Source organism: Oenanthe melanoleuca, chromosome 5, assembly GCF_029582105.1.
Source record: "Oenanthe melanoleuca isolate GR-GAL-2019-014 chromosome 5, OMel1.0, whole genome shotgun sequence".
Taxonomy (NCBI): Eukaryota; Metazoa; Chordata; class Aves; order Passeriformes; family Muscicapidae; genus Oenanthe; species Oenanthe melanoleuca.
In genome coordinates, this window is record NC_079339.1 from 43660509 (window position 1) to 43684576 (window position 24068).

General features: G+C 40.0%; 1 protein-coding gene across 2 annotated transcripts in view; it reads right to left on the minus strand.

Moving 5' to 3' along the window:
• The window catches only part of KCNK10 (potassium two pore domain channel subfamily K member 10), a 55837-nt gene that overhangs the window by 20137 nt on the left and 11632 nt on the right, over nucleotides 1-24068 (minus strand). Inside the window, exons 1-3 of one of the 2 annotated variants that reach the window (XM_056492856.1) lie at nucleotides 15227-15680; nucleotides 11769-12097; nucleotides 3519-3636 (exon numbers count right to left, since the gene is read on the minus strand). In XM_056492856.1, coding sequence (XP_056348831.1) covers nucleotides 3519-3636; nucleotides 11769-12097; nucleotides 15227-15248 — 469 coding nt within the window. In that variant the 5' untranslated portion in view covers nucleotides 15249-15680. Of the gene's footprint in view, nucleotides 1-3518; nucleotides 3637-11768; nucleotides 12098-15226; nucleotides 15681-24068 lie in introns of those variants that run through there. The other variant, XM_056492855.1, reaches the window with a different exon arrangement.

Here is a 24068-nt window from a genome sequence, read left to right on the forward strand (position 1 = left end):
TGCAATAATGATGCCTTGAGAGGCCATCTAGAACAGAGGCTAGACAAAGTTAAAGGAATAAAGTAGGTATTTATTAAAAAGGCCTTCAAAGGATACACCTTGGGCAGTACAAGAGCCTGGCCAAGATGGACAGCAGGTCACACATTTTCACACTTTTGTAAGTTTTGGTCCATTTACATATTGGAGTGAATGTTCCAATTACAGCCTCAGGTTATGAAGTCCCATCCTCCCCGTTTGTTTCCTCAATTCACTGCTGTTTATACTTTTTGGGCCTGAAGCTGCAACAGTGTCTTTGGTTATTGGGCTGGAAAAGGATTGTTTTGACTAACTAAAATGTGAAGAGAACTTGCTAACATTTTATAAGAAGTTCAGAGTTATATACTAATGCAGTACAGAATCTGGAAAATATGAAAGCTAAAACTTTAGCAGTCAATAAAGCATCCAGAGAGGAGGAAATCTATGAAAGTGTCAGGTCCCATTCCTGTTGAGTTGGCGACACGGCCACTGGAGATATCTGTCTGTCATGGGATGCTGAAAGAACTATGCTGACACACAAAAATGCATGTCTCATAACCCACTGTCCATTTCACAGCTGCATCCATCATCCCAGATTTCTCCTAAAATTTCAAGAAATTCCATGCTCCATGGGCCACAGGACTGAGGTTGACCAGGTAATCTGCTGAGTTTCTGCCCATTTTCATGCCCTGACACAATACACAGACTTTATGCAGCCTATAAAAAATCTCATCCGTGGAGAATTAAAAACAAATACAGGCAAAAATATAAGGTCTTTTCAAAAAGTTATTTAAATAGCAGATGTCAATGAATATGCCTACATAAACAATGCCTCTATAGCAGCATTTATTTAATGAGTAATTTAAAAGCGTGTCACTTAGTTCTATTGAGTAAACAAATATTTAGGGAGGGTTTTCTTACGTATGAATCAGAAATGTTTTCTTTCTAGCCGCCCGCTGGTTTTATGCTACCATCAAAAATACATGGTAATGTAGCTTAATATAGAGGAACACAGATTGTACACTCTATACAATCACTCTTTCCCCCTCACTCTGACAGCAAAGAAAAGGCAGAGCTAAAGGCACAGACTTTACAGATAGAGATGATCACCACAGCAAGTATTTTAACTGCCACAGGATTTTTTTTTTTTTTGTTATTGTATTACCTGCATAAAAAGCCTACAGAATTTAGTCAGATTCTTACACTTTATTGAAAGGTTACGTGATTATCAAGTTATTTGTCTGTACAGTCACCAGTGTGTGCATCAGAGCTGCAATGTGGAGAAGCAATTTACATAATATTTAAAGAAGAATACTCATAGAAAATGCAAACCAAAATCAACTATTTACCAGTGATTTCAAAATAATACGATCTCTTGATCTGATTATTATGACAGCACTGAAATCAAGCTTAAAATTATAAAACTACTGTATAATTGTCAGCAGTTTAATTTTATCAACAATGTTATTGGTTTATTTTCTTTTTCCTTCAGACCGTCTTCTGAAAGCCAAGCTTGTTGAACATTCTTCAAGAGAGGAACTGGCTCAGAGAGGAGAGATTAAAAACCTTAGCATATGTAAGGCCAACATTCAGAGATCAAATACATTGGACACAATGCATGGGGAGAGATGATAAGGGCCTGAATAATGATCTTATTAAAATTAGTGGTTCAAGAAAAGTGGGTGGAGCAGTGTCCTGGGTTGGTGTTGTGTCTGCTCCTCTCCCGCCCCCACACCTCTCTGTCTGCATGGAGCTGCCGCCGGTGCCCTTTCCCCCGCCAGGGGGGTGGTGCCCCGGGGCTGTGAAGAACGTACTGTACTCTGCAGCTGGGAACCATGGTCTGTCCTGGAGCCTGTGGCAGAAGGTGCCTGGTGAGACCCGAGGCCGAACCCTGGGATTTTGGAGCAGAAGTTACAGAGGGTCTGAAGGCAATTACACTCCCACAGAGAAGGAAATTTTGGCCGCCTATGAGGGAGTCCAAGCCACCTCAGAAGTCATTGGTATGGAAGCACAGCTTCTCCTGGCAGCCCGACTACTGGTGCTGGGGTGGATGTTCAGTGGAAAGGTTCCCTCAACCCACCATGCCACCAGTGCCACGTGGAGCAAGTGGATAGCCCTCATCACTCAGCGTGCCAGAATCGGGAAACTAAATCGTCCTGGGATTCTGGAAATAATTACAAACTGGCCCGAAGGTGAAAGTTTCGGTGTCGCGGATGAAGAAGAAGAACCAGTGACACGGGCTGAAGAAGCTCCACCATACAACGAGCTACCGGCAGAGGAAACACGCTATGCTCTATTCACTGATGGCTCCTGTCGTGTCGTGGGGATGAACCGGAGATGGAAAGCGGCTGTATGGAGCCCCACACGACGGGTTGCAGAGGCCACTGAAGGAGAGGGTGGATCTAGTCAATTCGCCGAACTCAAAGCTGTCCAACTGGCCCTTAACATCGCAGAGAGAGAGAACTGGCCGAAACTCTATTTATACACTGATTCCTGGGTGGGAGCCAATGCTCTGTGGGGATGGTTGAAGAAATGGAAAGAGGCGAACTGGCAGTGCAGAGGAAAACCAATTTGGGCTGCTGAAGAGTGGAAAGACATCGCTACTCGATTAGAGAGATTACCTGTTAAAGTTCACCATGTAGACGCCCATGTTCCCAAAAGCAGAGCCAATGAGGAGCAGCAAAATAATCAGCAAGTAGATCAAGCTGCAAGGATAGGGGTGTCGAAGATAGACTTAGATTGGGAACACAAGGGAGAATTGTTCCTAGCTCGATGGGCCCATGATGCCTCGGGTCATCAGGGCAGAGATGCCACCTACAAGTGGGCACGAGACCGAGGGGTGGATCTAACCATGGACAGCATCTCCCAGGTTATCCACGACTGTGACACGTGCACTGCCATTAAGCAGGCGAAGCGGGTGAAGCCCCTCTGGTATGGGGGGCGGTGGTCCAAGTATAAGTACGGAGAGGCCTGGCAGATTGACTACATCACACTGCCTCAGACCCGCCAGGGCAAGCGCTATGTCCTGACCATGGTGGAAGCCACAACTGGATGGTTAGAGACGTACCCAGTGTCTCATGCTACAGCCCGCAACACCATCCTGGGCCGGTTGATGTACTTAGGAAGAAAGTTACACTTCTGGGCACATTTATCTATAATATTAAAATCCAAATCCCTGACAACCATAATACATTTCATTTGGTACAGCTTCATGATCTTTTTAGTGAAAATTGAGACTATCTGCATTTACATCAAGAACAGGGTTATAAAGCCAGCATGAGTGTCACCAGTTTTCAGCTCAGCATTGCTATTCTACCCTAATTATGTAAACAGCTTCTGACTTGCCCAAAGACTCAGTGCCCTTGACACATGCTGGAGTCATGTTTTCTGCTAACAGAGAAATACACTTCAGCTACTTTATTTCTTTGTTGTCTTCCTCAAATTTATTTCATTACCCATGTCTCAGTGCGACTATGTATTTTGAAAAACAAACAGTAACATACCTATAGTCGTGATGACTGTTCCAGCAAAGAAAAAGGCACCTCCAAGGTCCCAATGACTGCTGTTGTTAGAGAAATTTCCAATGGGACTGACTCCTGCGCTATCAGCATCAAGAGCACGCTGCAAAGAAAATACAAAGAATCAGCAATATGAATGCTTTACTGTATTCCATGAATGCTGGTATAGGCTCCAAAGGGAAATTTCTAGGACCATGGAAACAGCTCCAATTTAAGTTTTTAATGTGTGTTCAAAGGATAGCAAGCCTCTTCTGTACATGTAAGTTGAACATACGACTGAAATGGATATCCATTAAAGTGGAAGAAAGATACAATGCATAAACAAATGACAAAACATAAAGCAATTGAGAAGTAGAGGACCAACATCACAAATTCATGCACAAATATCATTCTTGTAGCAACTACTGTCAAAGGAAAAAATTCCTCAATGGGAACAGCTCATGTTAGAAGCAGCTAGAAGGGTGGTAAATACAAATAATGTTTCATGAAATCAGCTGAAGCTAGTCAGCTAAGGATTTAAATTCCCAGACAATCAGTAATTAATTAATTTATCTTTTATGCTAACAAAAGAAAAATCTATTGCATATATATATCCCATTTGAAATGAACAAATAAGATACCTATGAAAACATCATATAAAAACTTCATGATCAGCTCAAACTTCCCAGCTGCCACACTACACATGATCTCATGCCCACAAATACAGCATGATACAGAGACCCAGACAGTGCTTGAATTAAGTATATCCTGGATGGAAGCTGAGGTAGCTATACTGCTTCCTGGTCACTGTCCTGTGCCCCACATAGTACTGAATCAAACCAGGCAGACATGTCAGCCTCCTGAATGTTTGCTGGGAATTTCTGAAAATGCACCATATTTGTATCATGGGGACATACACAATCACTTTTCACTGCAGCCTCACAGTCCAAAGGAAGACAGACGTGAATACATTAGCCTAGAAAGCACAGAAATAAATCTCTCATCAGCATCTGGTATATTAACCTGAATTGCTCTAAGCTGAGTTTTGAGACGCCCTTCAGCATGTATTTTCAAGTTGCTTTTAGATCTCATACAAGCTATTCTTCATCACAGAGAAATTCAGACCTCATTCTAGAACAGCAGCTGAAATGACTGCCTTTCTGCCTTCCAAATGTTCCCGAGTCTAATTTCCATAAAACTACTACAGAGGAACCAACCTTCTCTTTTTCTGCCTCCTAACATTTCCAGCTTTTCTTTTCTCCCATTCTGCACCAACCTCACTTCATGTTGCTGTTATCAGCTGCTCACATTACTGCCAGACCTTCCCTTTCTGTTATTTGCTCCTCCTAAATATCCACCACCAATCTTTAGCCTTAGCAGTTTCAGTGAACTTATTGCTGGGCTCAACAAGTGAAGCAGAGCTTTACCTCTTGTATCCTCTTTTTCATCAAATTAGTTCAACACAGACTTCCCACAAATCAACACAGGTTTGACTTTTCTTATTCGTTTTCTTTAACTAGATCTCTTTTCCCTCTGATTTATGATCTATGAATTGTCATGGTGGTTTTCTATTTCACCTTTTCCTATACAGTCCATGTGCAAAGTAAGGTTAGCCATTCTATTTTACCATTGCATCACTACTTACCTGATGTATGTGAGTTCTCTCTTGAGCTTCTCTATAACCTCACATTCTCCTGTGGGTTTAGCACTGACTTTTAAACACATCCCTTTAACATCGCTTCTCTCCCTAGCCTTCATGATACACTTTTCTCCTCATTAATGTCTTTCCACCAGTGGCTTACTCACCACATTTTGTCTTTTCTTCCACTTCCATTTTTCTCAGTCATTTTTTGCCTGTATTTCCAACTGACTTCAGGGTCATAAATATTCCTCTTCAGCTTTTTTAGCCTGGGCAAGTTTCAGCTAATCTGTTTCCCAGCTTTTAGTTATTCATCACATTGCCTCACAAAAAGGGAAAGGAGTGGGAGGAGAGGCGTATGGGCAAGAACAGAGACAACTAAACCTAACAAGATCAGTACAGGACAGCCTTCTTTAAAAGTAGAGCTACTACATGTCAGGCGAAGCTGATTGTGAAACTATAGCATGAGCAAGCTCCAGGCTGGACTGGTTTCATTTCATGTGGGCAGAAAGCCAGGGATCCTCAGCACATGTCCATACCTTAAGACATAGGGATCTAGAGAACAGATGAGTTTCAGACCAAACCCTTTGGAAGGGCTTCTGTACCAGTTGCTGGCTTATTGCAGGTAGTGTGAAAGCAGAGATCATTTGTTGGTTTATGCAAAACAGCATAAATCATCATAACAGACAGGCTGCCTGTTTAAATAGGCCATGACACACTGTCAGCTACCCTGGTTACTTCTGCCAAGGAATGCTGTCTGCTCTCCCTTTGAGGATGTGAATGTCAGCGAGCTAATTACACTTAAATCACACTTGAGTTTACACAGTTTAGCAAGTCTTTCAGGGCCAAGCACTAACCCGTGAAGTGAAGGAGTATCCTGTTACCTTAGATAGCTTTGAGATTCTCAGGCTTCTTTCTCATCCAGAACATATTCATTTTTTCTTTAAAGCTTCACTGATATCATTTGTTTATAAATATCCAACTATTCCAATCCTGTATTTTAATACATAGTATTTTGCATACAGCGATGGAGGACAAAAAGAGAGCAGCAAAACAAAAGCAGCCAGCAGTCTGCAGCTAACAGCACTTAACCAATTTCAGCTCATGCATAAGAAAAGGATGCCTGACTACTACCACCACAAGTCCACCTACACAGAACTATCCTGCTAGATGAAAACTGACACAAAATTCAAACAACAGTACTATTACTGGCAAGACTCTCCCAATTCACAGACCACAAAATTGTACAGGTTTCCCATCGGAAACTTCAGGTAGGCTTTGCAGCAATGCCCTGGAGAGCTGTACCCTCATGTCATCTCAGAGTAGGAAAAAAGCTGAGTGCTAAACACTACGTTAACAAACTTCACATATTTCAGAGATTTTAAATTAGTAGTTTCAGCTACTTTTATAGTTGAAATATTGTTGAAAGTAACAGGTTATGAAAGTACCCAAAGCTGTTTCACACTTGCTCCTTTCCTGATCCCTTTTTCCTTCTCCAGAGGAGCTGCAAGTACACAGTATTTTTTCAGTATAGTTTATTAATTGAAAGTGCAATCTTCCTAACTGAAAAGCTACCAACCTATGGTAATTTTTTCTTTTGAAAGGCCACACATTTCAGCGAAGGCAATAGTTTGAAATACCTCAAAGGACTGATATTGTCTTTCTGGATGTTCAAGTAATGGATGTATGCTAAAGCCAACAGGCAGGTAGGAATGAAGAGAATGACAAAACTACTGAAGTAAATAAAAGTCCTTGATACTATTTGTTTTTAAAAGCATGTATTACTGATCATAACTTTCTGTTTTGCTCTCTATCATTGCATTGATGTCTATTTTACTCTCAGCCCCTTTGGTATCAGCATAGTACAGTCCTTCTGCAACAAAAAAGACAGGGCCTGGTGACATGGTCTGCATGAGACTGAAGGCTAATCCCAGAGCAGAAGCCCAGCATTTGCAGTGATATCGGGACAACTGAATCCTGTATTCCCAAAGAGAGTGAAACCAAACTGCATCTCAGTCTGAAGTACACTTCATCAATTCCACTTGCAAAAGCAACAAGATAGCTGAAAGCCAGTGCAGCTGATGGGAGAGAGGAGTAAAACAGACTGTTTCAGATTTCTCCATGAAGAAAGGTTTTTATCTGGTTCATTTGTTCATGTGTCGGTAATTTCTTCAGTCAGATCCCAAGTATGAGGAAGACAAATCTTTTTCAAGGACACGTGTAATATCCCTCTCAATTGATGAGACAGTCAAAGATGTACCTAGCCTATGTGTTATCAAGGATAAGAATTTGATAGGAAAATTTTTGTCCCTTTTTTGCCTAGCTCTGTTAATTCCTCTCCACAGATCATTCTAATCCAATAATTATTATCCTCCTCTACAATTCTTTTTCCTAGCAGATTCCTATCAAGCATACAAAGAGTTTTTTCAATTGTCTTTCTTGCTCTGATATTTCTCTATTAGGATTATTAGGATGCTTCTCATTAGCAAGCAGCTTTTAATAACTAATTCTTTAATACCTTTTTGCTATAATCCCTAACTGTCTACTTATTCTCTCTACCCTTTATACAGTGATTAGGGACCCTCATTATAAATTCACATTTATTCACTTTTCCACAACAGCATTTTCTAAGGCCAGCAATTTTTTTTTTTTTAAGTTTTAATCAAAGTAATAAGTTTTCAAAGCCCATTCCTTAAATATTTCTGCCTATCCCACAAAGGACTTTAGGAATCAATCAGCCAGAAAGTGACCTATCTACACTCAGTGTGATTTGATAGTCATGCATGCACTGTGTCTGAGGGTAGCATTCAACAAGGGAGATGCACAGAGAACTAAGTCCAAAAGGTTTAGCTCCCTACCAAGACATCAGCTAAGTTCTGGAAGCAGCATAGCCACAGGAGAGACTTGTGAAGCATCTTAGGCTCAGTCTATCTCCTACACAGCTCGAGCAGCTTTGGATTGATGTCACAAACAAGAGTGCCTGCACTAAGGTTTGTAGGACTGGACCCAACATATCTGAATCCTTTTTTCCAATCCTGTTAGGAGGAATAGGGTAAAATAAAGATAGGGGCAGAAGGGAAGCTGGGACAAGACAACTTCCAGAGGCACAGGTAGAAGGTTCAATAATCAGATACTTACCACTGTTTTTCTTCACAGTTCAAACAGTCTTTTCTTGTCTTCAGCAACATGCAAGTTGTCTCCATAGTTAATTCAGAGTACTATTTTTTGCCTGCTCTATCTAGAGTTTTTTTCTAGTACATGAAAATTCTTTTTCTTTGACATGGAAACAGCCTGGAAAGAAAAGCTGGCTTATGACACTAATGAACCAAGCAAGCAGCAGCAAAATGAAACATCTCCACAGGATGTTCCCTTTCTTACTTACCTTCAGGGCAAAACAGGTTCAGAACACTAATCCAAAGTGCCTAGCTATAGATCACCTACAGCCTTAAACAATGTACTGGCTTCACTGCAACAAATATCTTCAAATGCAGAAATAGGCTTTAAAACTTTGCAGTTAAGAGCTTCCACTTCAGGTGGCCTAAAAAAATTTGGATTGCACAGTGAAACACTTGATATTGTTATGAAAAATTACCTGTCATTGTGTTAGTATTAGATAAACCTGAACCAAAATCCAACAGTCAAATACAAATTTAAATACTTTGAATCTTCATAAGAATTTGCACTGCTTTCAGCACTGTATTTCTTCTGAAGTCTATGAATGAACTTCCAAGTCTGAACTCAACAATTCACATTTGTGCTACCAGTGCTAATATTTGCAATGGGTTTTTTGAGATAAAAGTGAAAAGGACACTTCATCCCCACAAAATTTTAACAGCTTCCTCATACAGTGCTGTACATCTTCCTTACAGGTTTTCCAAAGCAGAATCCTTTGAAAGACTGAAATTTAGGAAAAAGTATACATTTCTCCATCATTATACATTCTCCATTGTAGGGACCATGATACTCCTTTCATCTACTTAAAAGATTGTTCCAAAGCCCTCCCCACAGTAAAATAATATAATTCAGTTCTAAGGTTTCTCTTTTTGTATTTTTCCATATTATTGAAAGCATAGAGGTGAATCAACAGTCATTCTGCAAGTATCTGTGTTCATCTGAGGGCTTTCAGGAGTCAAATAACATTAATTATGGGTAGTTCCCTTAGTGGTAGACTGCACATAGCACAGTAGCTAGGACCCATGGAGGTTGCCACCTCAGTCTGAAATCACAGCTGTAAAGGCAGTTGCAGCATTGGTGCAATGAAGAAATGTGTTGAGCCAGCCAAGGCCACTTTTGAGATCATCATGAAGTTGTGGAAGCCCAGCTTTAACTCCCTGGCATTATCTTCAAGCAAGTTCATTCACTGCTCTTTTGTGCAAGTCAGTTACAATAAGTTTTCTGTAAAAGCAAACCCAACTATGTTCCTGGAGCCAGTTTCACCCCCAGACATACAGAAGAATCCAAAGAAGCTTGTTCTTTACTGGCAAATCTATTTCAATATTTCACATCACTTGGCCTTAAGACATTCACATCCTAAGCTGCTAAACCCATTGTAATTTACTTTTGCACAATGAATTCTGGTTACCCACTGTAATGCCTGAGGACATATTGAAATCTCAGAAGATGATAAGATTTGTCCAGAATATCTGTCTTCTAATAACAGAGTATGTCTGTTCATTATTTTAGTATCACCATTTCTGAGGTAGAAGAAAAATATTGTGTAAAATAAAGAATTGGTGTTATGCTGGAGAATAAGGGCTGTTACTACTACAGTTTGTATGCAGAACTCCACAATTTGCTGAAGTGCTTTGCTTGTTGTACCTTACAGAAGTTCTGCTTTCTGGTTAGAAAGAATGTATTTTGCCTATCTTTTACTGGTGACAGTCTCACCAAGGGAATAAAAGCTTCTTGCTTTTAGTGTTTTCAAAACATCCTTTAATCATTATTTCTAGGGAGTAGAGGGAAATACAGATCTCTGCAACACTGCCAAGATAAACACATCTGAACCGATATCCCTGGATGCTGCCAACCTAATATGTTCACCTGTCTTTTGCAGACAAATCAAGGATGTGATCCAAGCCATCCCTGATCCAAGGAATACTACTTCCTGCTAAAGCAGATTTGTCTTTTTAGTTGTAGCACCAGGCTGTCCAAAGTTAGAGGTACAGTGAAACAGTTTTTGACTCCAACTGACCTGTATTCTGTGAACACAGGGCAGAGGAGGGAGAGACTACATCTATTTGCAAAGAAGTTTAGGCTGAAAAGTAGGAGAGGGAGTTTTCTATCACATTAATGAGATATTGGAACATCTTATTAAAATAAATAAGCTTATAAATTTGATTCACCTACAGAAATGTTTTTTTTAACACAGCTGACTAGATGGACATAACATTTCAGTGGATAGCTCTGTGTTCTTTCAAACAGCCTGAAATCAACAACAGAGCTCTGGTGCAACACCCCAAAGGGAAGCACTGTGCTCTTGGAAGGCTGACACAAATTCAGATCTTAAATATGAGGCTGTAGTTTGAATATATTCCTTAGGTAAGTCACATTTCTTATTTAATCTTTGTTTTCTCTGGGTTAACTAAAATAGTCTTCTACATGGAATTCCAGACTCTATTGAAGTCTTGCAAGATCCATAATACTTTCCTTGTCTAGAGTTTTAATCAATGAGAGCTAAATCTATCCTTGATAGACCTTTCTTGCATGTTGTTACATTTTCCACTTATCCCTGCATACTTGAGAATAATTTCCTTCAAAATTGATTCTAAGACTTTTCATATTACATCAGACTAAAAATTCCAAAGCTTTTAAATGACAGTTACTTTCTATTTTGATTTGTAAACTTCCTCCTCCTTAATTTATTTAAAAATTACAACAATAAACCTGTAAGTTCAGAATTCTTAGCTGAATATTTGTTTCAAAAATCCCACCTATCATGTTCTATGTATATTCCTGGTTGCTGTGTTTAATTTTGAAGAAAGAATTAAGTCCACTTGAAAATGTGTAGAGATGAGGGCATATGTCTTGAAAATCTGTCACCTCTCTCAAATTTTGTTTCCAGATATTAGATTCTGCTTTTCTTTGCACACATATTTCAGTATTCTAGTGAATACAAGTACCAATCTCTTCATTCTCATGACCAGTGACAGGACTCAAGGCAATGACCTGAATCTGAGTCAGGAGAGATCTAGTTTGGATATCAGGAGAAAGCTTTTCACCCAGAGAGTGGTTGGGCACTGGAACAGAATCCCCAGAGAAGTGGTCACAGCCTCAAGCCTGACAGAGTACAAGAAGCATTTGGATAATACTCTCAGGCATGTGGTGTGACTCTTAGGGTGTCCTGCATAGGGTCAGAAGTTGGACTCAATAATCCTCTTGGATGGGTCTCTTCCAACTCAAGCTTATTCTGTGATTCTATGGTTCTACATTTACAATATTTTGGAGACATAGTTTCTGCTTCTCAGACCTTAAAATGACTGGAAAAGAGCCTGCTCTTCACACTGTCCATTCCAAGGCCTCTGTGAACAATTTTGCTCCCCATCAACTCAGCTGGTCAATAAACCACTGAGCTGTTTCTCCAAACTCCCAAGAAGTACCATCACGTTCACATGGCCTACCTGAATCAGCGTCTCCAGCTCCAGCTCGGTTACACAAACATGCTCCCGAAGAAAGTCAGCCTTCTCTGTCGCGATCGTGTGCTTCTGCCTGCTTTCAAAGGGCTGCTCCAGGGCACGGAACACAAGTCCTCCCGCCACCAGGTAAATCACCACCACGAAAAAGATGGCCACCACTGCTCTCCAATCCATGACTTTATGCCGGCCTTCACAAGGGGCTTCCATGGCAGAAACAACTGTGGTTCGGCAGGAAGTGGAGAATTGTGGAGATGGGAAATGCCCTTTAGGTTTGGGCTCAGGCTCACAAGCTGGCACTGATGAGGGAACAGTCACTGAAACACAAAGCAAAAAACCTTATTCAAAATCAAATCTTTTAGGGTATGACCTTAATTTTAATAAAAAACTTCCTAAATAACATTTTCAAGACTTTACATAAATCATGTTCTTCACATAGATACGGTTCTTCTCATCTGGAAGGTTCCATGTCTACTTTGTCCATCCATATTCAATGGACACCTCAAGGGTTTCCTTTGCCCATTAACTGTAGAATTTCACCTATTACCTCTAGAACTGGACAGGCCAGTTACATGTCAAAAAGTTCAGAAATACGCAGAAAACCATATATGCAAAATGAAAATGAAAATTCTGACCAGCTAGGATATAAATTACACATGGTGGTGTTTGGGGAAGGACCTTGGCAGGGGTCCTTTTACATCCTTAAATGATAACACTAATAGCATTAATAGTGCTAAGAAACTGAACTGTTAATGAACACTGATCATTACCTGACCTGGAACTGACAGAAACAGAAAATGCTTTGCAAACCACAGTGCTATTTGGCTAATATAAACTGGCCCATCTATTTACATGAATTCACAAAACCATCTCTCGTGAAAATGTCTTTAAAGCCTGGAAGCTTCACAAAGTTTACCAAAAATAATGTGTCAGCCAGAGTATATGATATGTCTGAGGTCAAAGTTACATGCCAAGCGCAACTGTGGACCTCTCACCTTGGGCCTGAGTCACTGTATAGCCCAGATGATCTTTACAATACATCAGAGCTAACAAGTCCTGACCTCTAGTTGGACTTAATAGCCCGAGCACTGTGTCAAGCTACCAAGGCACGTAAATCAAAGCAGGGTCACCTCCAAATAATTCAGATATCTCATCATCACACTCCCCCACTCTCTGTTGCTAGTGTTACCAATGGCAAGATGAGGCTGGGTTCCTCAGCATCTACTGTAGAATTTGAAGATGCTGGATTCATTTTAAACCAAATTCCTAAAATCTTACCATGGTGCAGCTGCCACTGGCCTGTAAGTTCTTTGAAAACAGATTAAATTTTTTACATATCAAACCTAAATCAGATTATAGTTAAAATACAGCTACTTTAGGTGCATTCTCTGAATTTACTCACAATGTGTCTTTGCTGTTTCGCTTAGAAATTAAAGCAGAAAGATTTACAACATCCCTTCAGACTGGCATTGTAACCCCACTCTCTAAATTTAAACATACAACATGATTATACCTTGAGTCTGAACTGGGCCACAACTCTTTCCGAGCAGAAACCATTTTATGATACTGAATAATTTCAGAACTAGGGCATTGACTACAGTCATGTTTTCCTACAAGCAATACAACTCTGAAGCACTGCATGGAGGATAGATATTCCAGCTTACATGATAAATCTGTAGTTGCTTTACACTTACAATTAATACTTCATTTAATATATGACTTAGAGGTTCCAAATACCACATAGAATAGAAAGGATCCAAGATCAGAGGAAAAGCCTTTGTGGCTGATTGCTTTTTTATTTGTTTTGCAGCACTCTGTGGCACAGCTGTTTGATTTGACCATCAAAAGATCTTTATGGTTCCCAGCACTTATTAACCAGGATGGAGTGACATCAAACTTTAAAGGATATTTTCTTTTACCTCTAGATATATTTCATGCAACTTTTAAGAACTTGATGTGACAATAGGAAAAAGAGTGACAGTATTAGAAAGAAGTTACACCATTAGTAAGATATCTGTATATTTATTCTCTAAGTCTCCTGAAGTATTATTGTAACAAATACAGTGAATTTCAGTAGGAAGAACCAGAAAAGTATGCAGAAGAGACATAAATATTGAGGTTGTATGAAGCAGCTGGAACTTCGCTTTCTCTAGGCAAGTATCTTAAACCTGAGTCAAAACATCTCCTTAATGAACTAAATTTGAGTACTCACAGAAGTGGCTCAGCTGATGTAACTCCATGTAACATAGCTTCCATAGGTTCCATAGAATTCATACAATTTGAAATAGAACCCATTACTACTGTGTTACCAACACCAAATCTGTGAGCTGAGGGCTGACTTTTCACACTTCAGATTACCCAGCATCAGGATCCAAGGCTCACATGGGAAAAAGAGAGCAGAATTCATGTGACAGAACGGCACGATTTTTTGAAACAGGTATCCACCTCACCACAAATGGCATAGTCCAGTGTAGACTGGGTGAGCCTCTCAACTCTTGAAGGAAGTGCAGGAAGAACTGTTGATCCTAAAGTATTTTTTATTATTTAAATAAATTCACAGGAAGACTGTATTAAAGCAACTGTTTAAGCAACTGATGTGTAACAGAAATTGTCTTCTTACAAAATGGACGCACAAGGCATAACTGCAGAGATTTTTAAGCAGGAGTTAGGTATTGGAAGAACAGTGTAAACACTCCATCCAGGACTTATCCCACTCTTTACAGGACAGTGGGCTTAGTGACTTAAGCACTTGGTAAGAAGTTGGAAATCCTGAGTTCTAATTGGAACACCTGTACTCTCACAAAAGTGCTGCCATTTGCCTTTAAACCATGGTTTCATCAACTGCAAAAAGAGAAAGTAATGCTTACTTTTCTATAAGAGCTCTGGGAGAGTCCATTTCTAAAAATAAGAGCTAACTAAAATTCCAGAAGTTTAAGAAGTAGTTTTACTAAAATCAAAGGACAAACTACATTGGCAATTCAACAATGTACAGCTTAAAAAAATTAAGGACTACATAAATTGTTGGATTTATAGAGACAGTTTAGACCACAGTTTAGGACAAACATAGAGCAAAATATAATAAATGCAGAACAACCCCTGCTTCATTTGTTCATGTTTTTTCAAAACAAGCTGTTGTCAGAACAGGCTTTTCCCCAAACAGAGCTTCATCCATATGTTTGTTAAATCATATCAAATCAGTCTCAGTGAAAGCAATGATAGATATCCATTCATATGTATGCACTATATTAGCTGACAGCAAATCTCATAGGTACAAGAACCCTCAAAGGAACACTCAAAACAGGCCTTATCCCAGTAAAAGGATGCCAGAGAACAAAGAAAGGTAAATTCCTGATTGTTTGGATTAACTTCAAAATTAAACAACAATATTAATGTTCCAGGTGAAATTGCAATGTTAAAATCTATCTCATTTGAGATCACCGCATTACCTGAGCTTGTACCGGCGAACATGACTGCCAAGGTTCCCACTGATGTCTGAAGAGCTTAAATACCTCAGATTTCTGCTAAAATTGATGAGAATTAAGAAAACAAAATCTCACTCGCCATCAAGACGATGGGGCAAAGCCTAGCTGGTTGAAGTTGCAGGTGATTCCCCGCTAGGGAGAGCAGAGGGCCCAAAGCGCTGAGCAGGCCCAGCCCATGGCAGGCGGTGCCGCCTCCTGGGCCCGGGACACGGACATCACCAGGACATCACATCACCAGGCCACTGCCCGGCCTGGCACGGCCCTCAGGCCACTGTCCTTCCTGACCTGCCACCCACGGCACCCAGGGGACAGCAGCACATAGTGCAGGGGCAGCCAGAAATGACTGCAGGGCCTTGGATGCTTGGTAAGGGAATCTGGGCTGGGGGTGATGTTCTCCTCTCTAGTTACAGTTGAAGGCAGCATCATGGGAAGAATGGACAGACTGAGTCTACGGCTCCAAAATCAAAATTCTGGGGGTTTTGACAATGGAATAGCTCTACACAGCCCCAGGAGTGCTGGAATCAGACATGTTCACCTTTCTCAGTGGTGGAAGAGAGTTTTTGCACAGGAATTAGTGGGGCTCACTGGCAGGGCTTTGAACTAGATGTGAGGGGGTAGAAGGGCAATATGAGTCTTATTTCTGGCAAATGTGAGATGTGAATATAAATAGATAGAGGGACAGTGAGGGTTCTTTGTAGTGACTCTGAACTATGCTAACCACCCTGGATTATACCTGCAGTCTTAGGGAGATGAGCCAGGGAGCCCTAACTGGAGCCACAGGGAAACACCAGGGAAATTTCTGAAAGAAATAATGGGGTGCTCCTCTAGGAAGGCAGCCTGGCAATCCCCAGGAGCAAGAAATTGGACAAGGAAGGCAAGAGACTGGTACGACTGAGGCTGAGTAGGGAACTGCTGGTCGAACTAAAGGTAAAGAGACAAATGCACAGACAGTGGAGACGAGGACATGTAACCTGAGTAGAGCATAGAGATGAAGGGATGGGGTAAGGAAGGCTAAGGGAACGCTGAAACTGAACCTCACAAGGGACACCAATAATAACAAGAAGGGTTTCTGCTGGTATGTTAACCAGAAAAGGAAAGTCAAACAATCCCCCAAACAACATTGCTAAACTGGAAAACACAGATGAGAAGAAGGCTGAGGTACTCAAAAACATTTTTACCTCAGTCTTCAGTGACAGCCTGTGTTCAACTGACTTTTGACTATGAAAACATCAAAATGTTGCTTTGCCACAGTGACCTGTACCCTGGCAACTATCTTAATATGTTAACAACACAGGAGATACAAAGAAACCTGGTTTTGGAGGAGAGTTTCTTAAATGGTTTAATCCAAACATTTTTTTTAAATAAACATGCCATTCTCTGTGTTCCTGCTGTCACAATTTCTATTGTGAAAAAATGTAAGTCAGGTTTAATACTGTCTTATTTAGTACTTCATTTTCTTCCACATTCCTGTGTTACACAGACACACAGCAATGTATGTACATTTTAATGAGAGAATAGTAGACACATCTAATAAAAATCCTGCTTTCACAGGATTCAACACAGAATTACACAGAGGCCATATGCACTTACACATTCATAAACTCAGCAACAAGCTTTAAGTTTGAAACATGAGTTGATCAGAAATGAAATTGGACATTTCATCTCCCATTTTAGTGTTGCCATTGAAGATAGCAAACAAAATACTTTCAGCTCAAGTAAAAAAGTTTGTTGATACATGTCTTAAGGTATATACCTATATTTTTCCCAAAATTCTCATAATATAAAAGGAGGCTTCTTTAAAGAAAGGAAATTACGCATTCTTCAGAGCACATTCATAGTCAAACATCCAAAATTTCCCATGAAGCCTTTTTTGTTTATATTAAACTAGAAATTTAGTTAGAATTATAAAGTAATCTCATCATGTATTCCTGTATCATTGAGAAAATTCAGGAGTTAATAGTCTTCCCTACAGTTTTTACAAGATCCTCCTACATTGGCATTTAAATATACTTCCTGTAGTACTACTTAAGAAGCCAGCATTCCTTCCTGAACTAATATAGAAATATTACTTTTTTGGTCAAGTGTATGAAGTTGCAAGACAGCTCTCATGCACAAAAGCTTGGAAATGTCTGTGAGGTGTTAAAATTGATTTAAAGTAATTTATTTCAATTTAACTGCATGGGTTTTTTCCTCTCCAAGTCCCTCTTCTGAAATAGCCATACACTGAATTTAACATTAAAAGTCTTCCTGATGGAACAATACAGAAAGGATGGAAAATACACAGCCCACCAGTGGATAACATAATAATGTTCTACTCCAAGGCTCTTGCTCATCTCCAAACAGAATTTCATGGGGAATGTGAGTATCTAGCATTTGCTTCCAATCTCAAATCTTTCCCACAGACTCCCCAGGTGCTTTCAGATAAAGGCAGCTGGAGTTAGGTTAGCAGGACTGTGCCTGGAAGTCATGGCAAGTATAAGAGTATGTTAGAGGAAATAGTGGAGGCAATCAGTGTATTTAGCTATCACCTATATGAACTTCCCAATAATATGTCACAAACAGAAAATGCATGCAGATCAACGAATAAAGGGAATTGGATGGTCTAATAACAAGCAGGTGAAAGTAATGAAACACTAAATTTTCTGTCCATGTGTTACCAAAAAAAATCATTAAACCATCAAAATTTTGCATTTTGAGGATATTGGAAATCATTTCCACTACCTGATTTGCTTGTTATTTCACTCCCCCTCACCCTCCATTCATCTTTTTCTGTTGTGGTTTTTAACAAGTTCTAGAGAAAGCATCCATTTAAACAGCACAATGAATGTTGAATTTTTATAACTGGGCATTCAAAAATCTGATGCTGATTTAGAAAATCTGGCTTTTAGAACAAAAATCCCAGTAGATAATGGTCATGCTTGCCTTTTTGTTTGTGCAGCATCTTTGCATGATGTGGGCTAATTAACAAGTGACATTACAGCTGTGATCAAGAAAAGTGAGAAAAATCCTGCCTGCAGGCTACGATTATGTATGGGGCAGAACAGTAGTATCCCTGTGGCAGTTGTTATGGATTGAGGAATAAGAATAATAAGAATTGCTATCTGGGGACCACGGGATTCATACAGTCATGGATCAGGAAAAGTGTTATCCGTGCTGACATGTTTTAAACCAGTTTGGCCCTGGTCCTTCTGCCTATCCCCAAGGCACACAAATTGAGCAGTGAAAGTCACTGCAAGCTTGCCACATAAGGGAAATTTCACCCTACTGCTCCTATGTCATTTTGTTGAGAACTGCCACTGAAATGAGAAGTATTACTACTGCATTTACTGCTCATGAAAGCAAAGCTTGACACACTGTTTGTTAGGAAAACACTGAGTGCCTCTGAGCATAGAGTTTTTCACTGCAGCAGCATCCCTTGGGTTAAATCTAACACTGTTTTCCCTGAAGAGGATTCTCTAATGCAGCATTAGTGCTGCTGACTTCAGCAAAATCTCAGCTGTCTGCTGCAAATGCAGTCATCAGCAGCAAGGCATTCCATGGAGTATGAGAGACAGGTAAAGGCAGAAAGGGCAATACACATTAAACAAAATAGATTGGATGCTGTTAGAAGAAAAGTAGCATTGATTCCTCCCAGCTGCCCCCTTCCCTGAGTGCGGTGAGAAGGGAAGGAGTACGTAAGTTGCAAATCTGCATAAGGAATAAAGGCACTGTTTGCTTCCTATTATAGGGTAATGTTAGTGAAATAGAGTAAAAGTTCATAATACTGAGTTGTCTCTGTTGGTGGGGAGAGAAATGTCAGCAATATGTATCAGAGGGAATTATACCTGACCATTGTTTTGCCATCCCTGACAGCAGCTTTGGGAAGTACATCATATCAAAAGGATTTTGCAATTTCTGTACCATTCGTCATACATTCCCATCTAGTGCTCAAAATGATGATTCTCAGTAAACTTCCAAAAAAAACCTACATAATTCTGCTGCATCAGTTATAATTGAAACATATTAATTAATTGCTCTTGGAATATCCCAGCTACTTAATTAATCTGGAACACAGTTGTTATGAGAAAATAAAAAGGCACTGTTTTATAATTTTTTTCATTCTTTTTCATTAGAAAACTATAGTTTAGGCAAAAAATAAAAAAAATGTAACAGCCTAAATTAGAACATGGTAGAATTCAGTATGGTCTGAGTTAAGGTGTCTCTTCAGAAAGAGCATTCCAATGATGAGAGTCTTCTCTTAGTAGTGATGCTGATGGCACTGTAAATCATCAGAACTAAGGAGAACCTAAGCTTCTTGTCTCTTCCTGAAAAGCTTCTTTAGTGTCACACAAGAACTTAGTTATGCAGTAAGTAATTAGATTGAATTTTACCCTCCACTGAAGGACAATATCACTCCTATCTGAAACCATTTATTTCCAAAGAACAAATTGTGAGGGAATCTTCCCCAGTTTCTACTGTCCATACAATCAGAATATACTGCTGCATATACCTGTGCACCAAGTGCCTGACAGAAACAAGTATGTGGCTAGCTGGTCTGCATGGCAGTGATCTCACTTAGGTGGCAAGGTGATGGGAGCAGGGCAGCTACAGTGGTGGTCTCTATGGAAGGCCTGGGGCTGCCCTTTTCTGCACACAGCCAGTTCCTGCTGATTCCAACACACCCACAACAGGACATAGCTGAGCCCATCAAGAAAGCTGGTAGCACTTTTGTGAAAGCATATTTTAGAAAAGGAAAATATTGAGTAGACTTTGAAGAATGAGAGTAAAAGTGTGAGAAAGAATCCTAAAAACACTGAGGTCAGTGAAGGAGAAAGTGGCACTCCAGGAACTGTAGGAGATATTCTCCTGCAGCCTATGAGTTTTGGAAGACATCATGATGGACTTGGTATTTCCCTGGAGCTCATGGAGAGGATCACACCAGAGCAGATACTCACACTTTCAGCATGTGGAGGAATCCAGTCCAGGGTAGGTTGATATTTCCTGAAATGCTGCTACCCGGGGAGAGACCCTGCTGGAGGAGCTTTATCCTTAAGGACTGCAGCCCATGGTATGGACTAATGCAGGAGCAAGGAAAAAGTATAAGGAGAAAGGTGCAGTCTAGAGGAGCTAGACCCACCAAAACCCCCCACTTCCTATCCCCCCTGCACCACGTGGGTGGGCAGGAAGAGTCAGGAATGAAGCAATAAAATTGCTAGGAAAAAAGTAAAGCAGGGGAAGGTATTTTAACCTTTGTCTTTATTTCTTACCACCCAAATCTATTTTAATTAGCTATAAATCAAATAAATTTTCCCCAAGTCAAGTCTCGTTTGCCCATGATGGCAATCTCTAACTGGTCTCTCTGGCTTTATCTCAACTTACAAAGTTTTTCAGTCTTTTCTCCCTCTCTCTTTTGAGGAGGAGGAGTGAGAGTGGCTGGGTAGGCATCTGGTAGCCAGCTAAGGTCAAACCATCACAGAGAGTTTGCACAGGTGCACTAAAGATGAGGACACAACTCAGACTATTGTTCAGCAACACTTTTCCTCTGAGTTTCACCAGTTATCTGCATATGGATTTGATGAACAAGTCATCAGTCCAAGCTCTAAGAATATCAACGTATAGATCAGGATTTAAACTACAGTGATGAACAGGAGTCAGCTAAAAATGCAGCAAACATCCTTCCAACCATAATGCATTTTTATCACTCTCTACTGGAGCTGGGTCAATTTGGAACAAAAACATTCCATTGTTGAGAGGACTGATTTTTTTACTTTTTATCACCTTTCATTCTAATTTTCCCTTCTCAAACATAAGCATTTTATTTCACTCACTTTCTACACCCATTTAAGAAAAATGGATGCCAGCAGCATACATTTTCACATAAAGCAAAATGTCAAATTGATTAAATATTTCATGCTGGTAGGAAGTGCATGCATACACAACCAGTGAAGTAGCAATACAACATGATGGCTCTGAAAATTCTAAAAATGTATAAGAAAACCTCAATCTTCTTGTAGATGCTAAATGGCTTGAAATTGGGTACTGGGTAAACCTGACAGGTTGGATTACTTATTAATCTAGCTGTAATCAGTTTCAAGTATGCAAACAATTAAAAAGTCCATGCAATTATCATTCCCCTGAGCTATGCCATGTCCCTCTGCTTTGTGAGGCTGTTGTAAAACTCTCTGCTATTCTATAATTTAGCAATTCTGAACCTACTGCCCCTAAAGAGATAGAAAAATGTATGTATCAGCAAATTTTTAATTTTAGTCAAGAAGTGCAGTGAGGGAGGAGGGTCTGAATACCATTTTCATGCTTATTCTATTTCTGAAAGACAGGGCCAGTTCTAACTGTGAATGTTTTAAAGCACAGAATGTCAGTTCAAGCATCTCACTGGAGCTTTCAAAGCAGGGAAAGGGAAAACTCACAGTGGTGGCCTAGGAAAACAAGAAGTCTGAAGGGCTAAACTATAAGTGCCCTTAACCATATAAACCCCAAAGAAATCTCACTATGCCAATAAGTTTGTTCCTAAATTAGTTTTTTATATGTCCTTATTAATAGTTAACACAATCATCTTTTCAACATCCCACATCAATTTCCATTGCAGCTTACAATGTATTTCCTTAATATAAATGAAAATGCTGCTTAGATTATAAGTAAAAAGGTGAAGTGCAATCTCACAAATGAAAATAAGACACTGAGTAACTAAAGAGAGTGATTAATTCTTTCCTAGATCTCTTAAGAACAGTGCAGGAAATAGCTGATCAATCTGTATCAAGGAAGTAGGAGAATAAATATTAAGAAAAAGTCTAGCTATAAGGAGAGCTAGCCATAGGAACAGCCATCAATATATTGAAATGTCCTTTATTGGAAGTATCTAAGAACAGGGCATAAAATCACCTGCCAGAAATTGTCAGTGTTATTCATGTCCTGCATATCCCTGTGAATCCAAGAAGAAAAGCTACCAGTGAAAGCTAACAGAGAAAACAGCCTAATGTTGTTGTATTCAACATCCAGAATCTGTAAAAATAGAAACTAATGAAATGTTAAAGATATATTTTAAAAAAATCATTTATCTTTACAATCTAGTCTCAACTCCTAGCAAGAAAATGCTCTTGAAATCCTTTTTCTCCTCTTCAATGTAAGATAGTCAATCACACCTCAACATTCTTTTTTGCATCAGTTGTGCCACATCTCATAGCATTTCACAAATAATAGATAGACCCCTGTGACACCAAGAAGAAACAACACTGTATGTGTTCACAGTTTGCCTCATGAAAACATTGCCATAGAGAACTTAGCAAATTAATTCAATTCAGAAATTATTTCAAAAGCTGATTAAACAAGCTCTCTGTCATATGAGCATCAAGAAGGTACAACAATTTTTCATCAATGTATTAGCAAATTTTCAAGTTCTTTTAGGAAACATGCTCTTTTCCACTATACATTACAGAACATCATTCTATCAGTTACAAAATTAATAGACAGCCATAAATCAGATTCCATTCTTTTGTTGATTATAAAGGAAAAATGTGATAATAACGTGTAAGCCGCTCTAGACAATTTTTTCAAGAAGTTCCAGATTCTGACCCAGCCTCTCCTCTGTCAGAACTGCAGTCTGAGTGTGCTCTTGAACTTGAAATGGACTGCCCAAGAGTTACTCTCTTGTAAACACAGCTCCTGCTACTGATGCTATGCAAATGTCAGGGAAACAACAGGAAGCTCAAGGCTGGCTTGAGCAGGTATCTGCCAGGACTTATCCACTGACATTAAAAAAAAAATCTCTACAAAAGTCATGGGATGCTGGGATACTTTCCCCTCCCTCCTCCCTCTCCCCGGCACTGCGCTATTCTAATGCATACATGACAGCTCACTGGTCAAAAGAATGGAGGTGCTAAGGCAGGATATGAACTCCAGGAATAGCTGAAAGCATCAGGGTTTTTTTCTAGTTTGGCTTCAGGACAGCAGTCCTCAGGGGGGTTCCTAGCTAACACTGGCACTCACATGAAGATGCACTGCTACTGACACCATTTGTAGCACTACTTACAGAGCTGCCAAGTCCAGACGAATACTTGATAGAGGTTGGTCTTGTGCTGGAGTGAGATTGTAAAACGCTGGAGGGCAGTTTGGATTTTGTTTCCCTTGCTTTTGCCTTCTCTCTCTCCTGACCTCTCTTCCACCCTGCCCTCCTCCAAATCCATCCATCTGCTCTTGTCCCTCACTTCTCTCCAACCGTGCTGGCAGTGTGGGAGGTAGCACACCCCTAACTCCCTAACTCACTGTTCAGCTCCTCTTCTCAGCAATACCCTTCCCATAGCCCCTGATACCTAAGCCCATGTTCACATGTGACAAGGCTCATCAATGAACTTCAGGAGAATGAAAATTTGAGCAGAAGAGCATTACAGTGAGGAGCAGGAAGTACTGAGGGGAGATTAGAAGTGATTGACAGGGGAAAGTCCCAAATATGGAACCCTCCCGCTTCAAGATTGGTGACTGTGTTTGTTCCAACACACTCATTGGCAGCAGAGCTATCATCAGCTTCATGAGTCTATTTATAGAGAAACTGAATACAGAGAAACCCTGAAAAATTCTCACCTTTCTCTTCCTGAAATAAGACAAAAACCAATAGATCATGCTAAAACCTGTTTCCCTAGGAAGAGATTGTTAATTCTTGTCCTGCTAAAATTGAGAGTTCTAGTTCATACAGGTCTCTGCTCTGCCAAATAGAAAGCAAGTGCTTTTGGCTCAAGATCTTGAGTTATAGAGATGACTTTATGAAAAAGAGTTCCTGTCAGAAGCAATGACCATACCATTGTTCTCCTCATTAGGT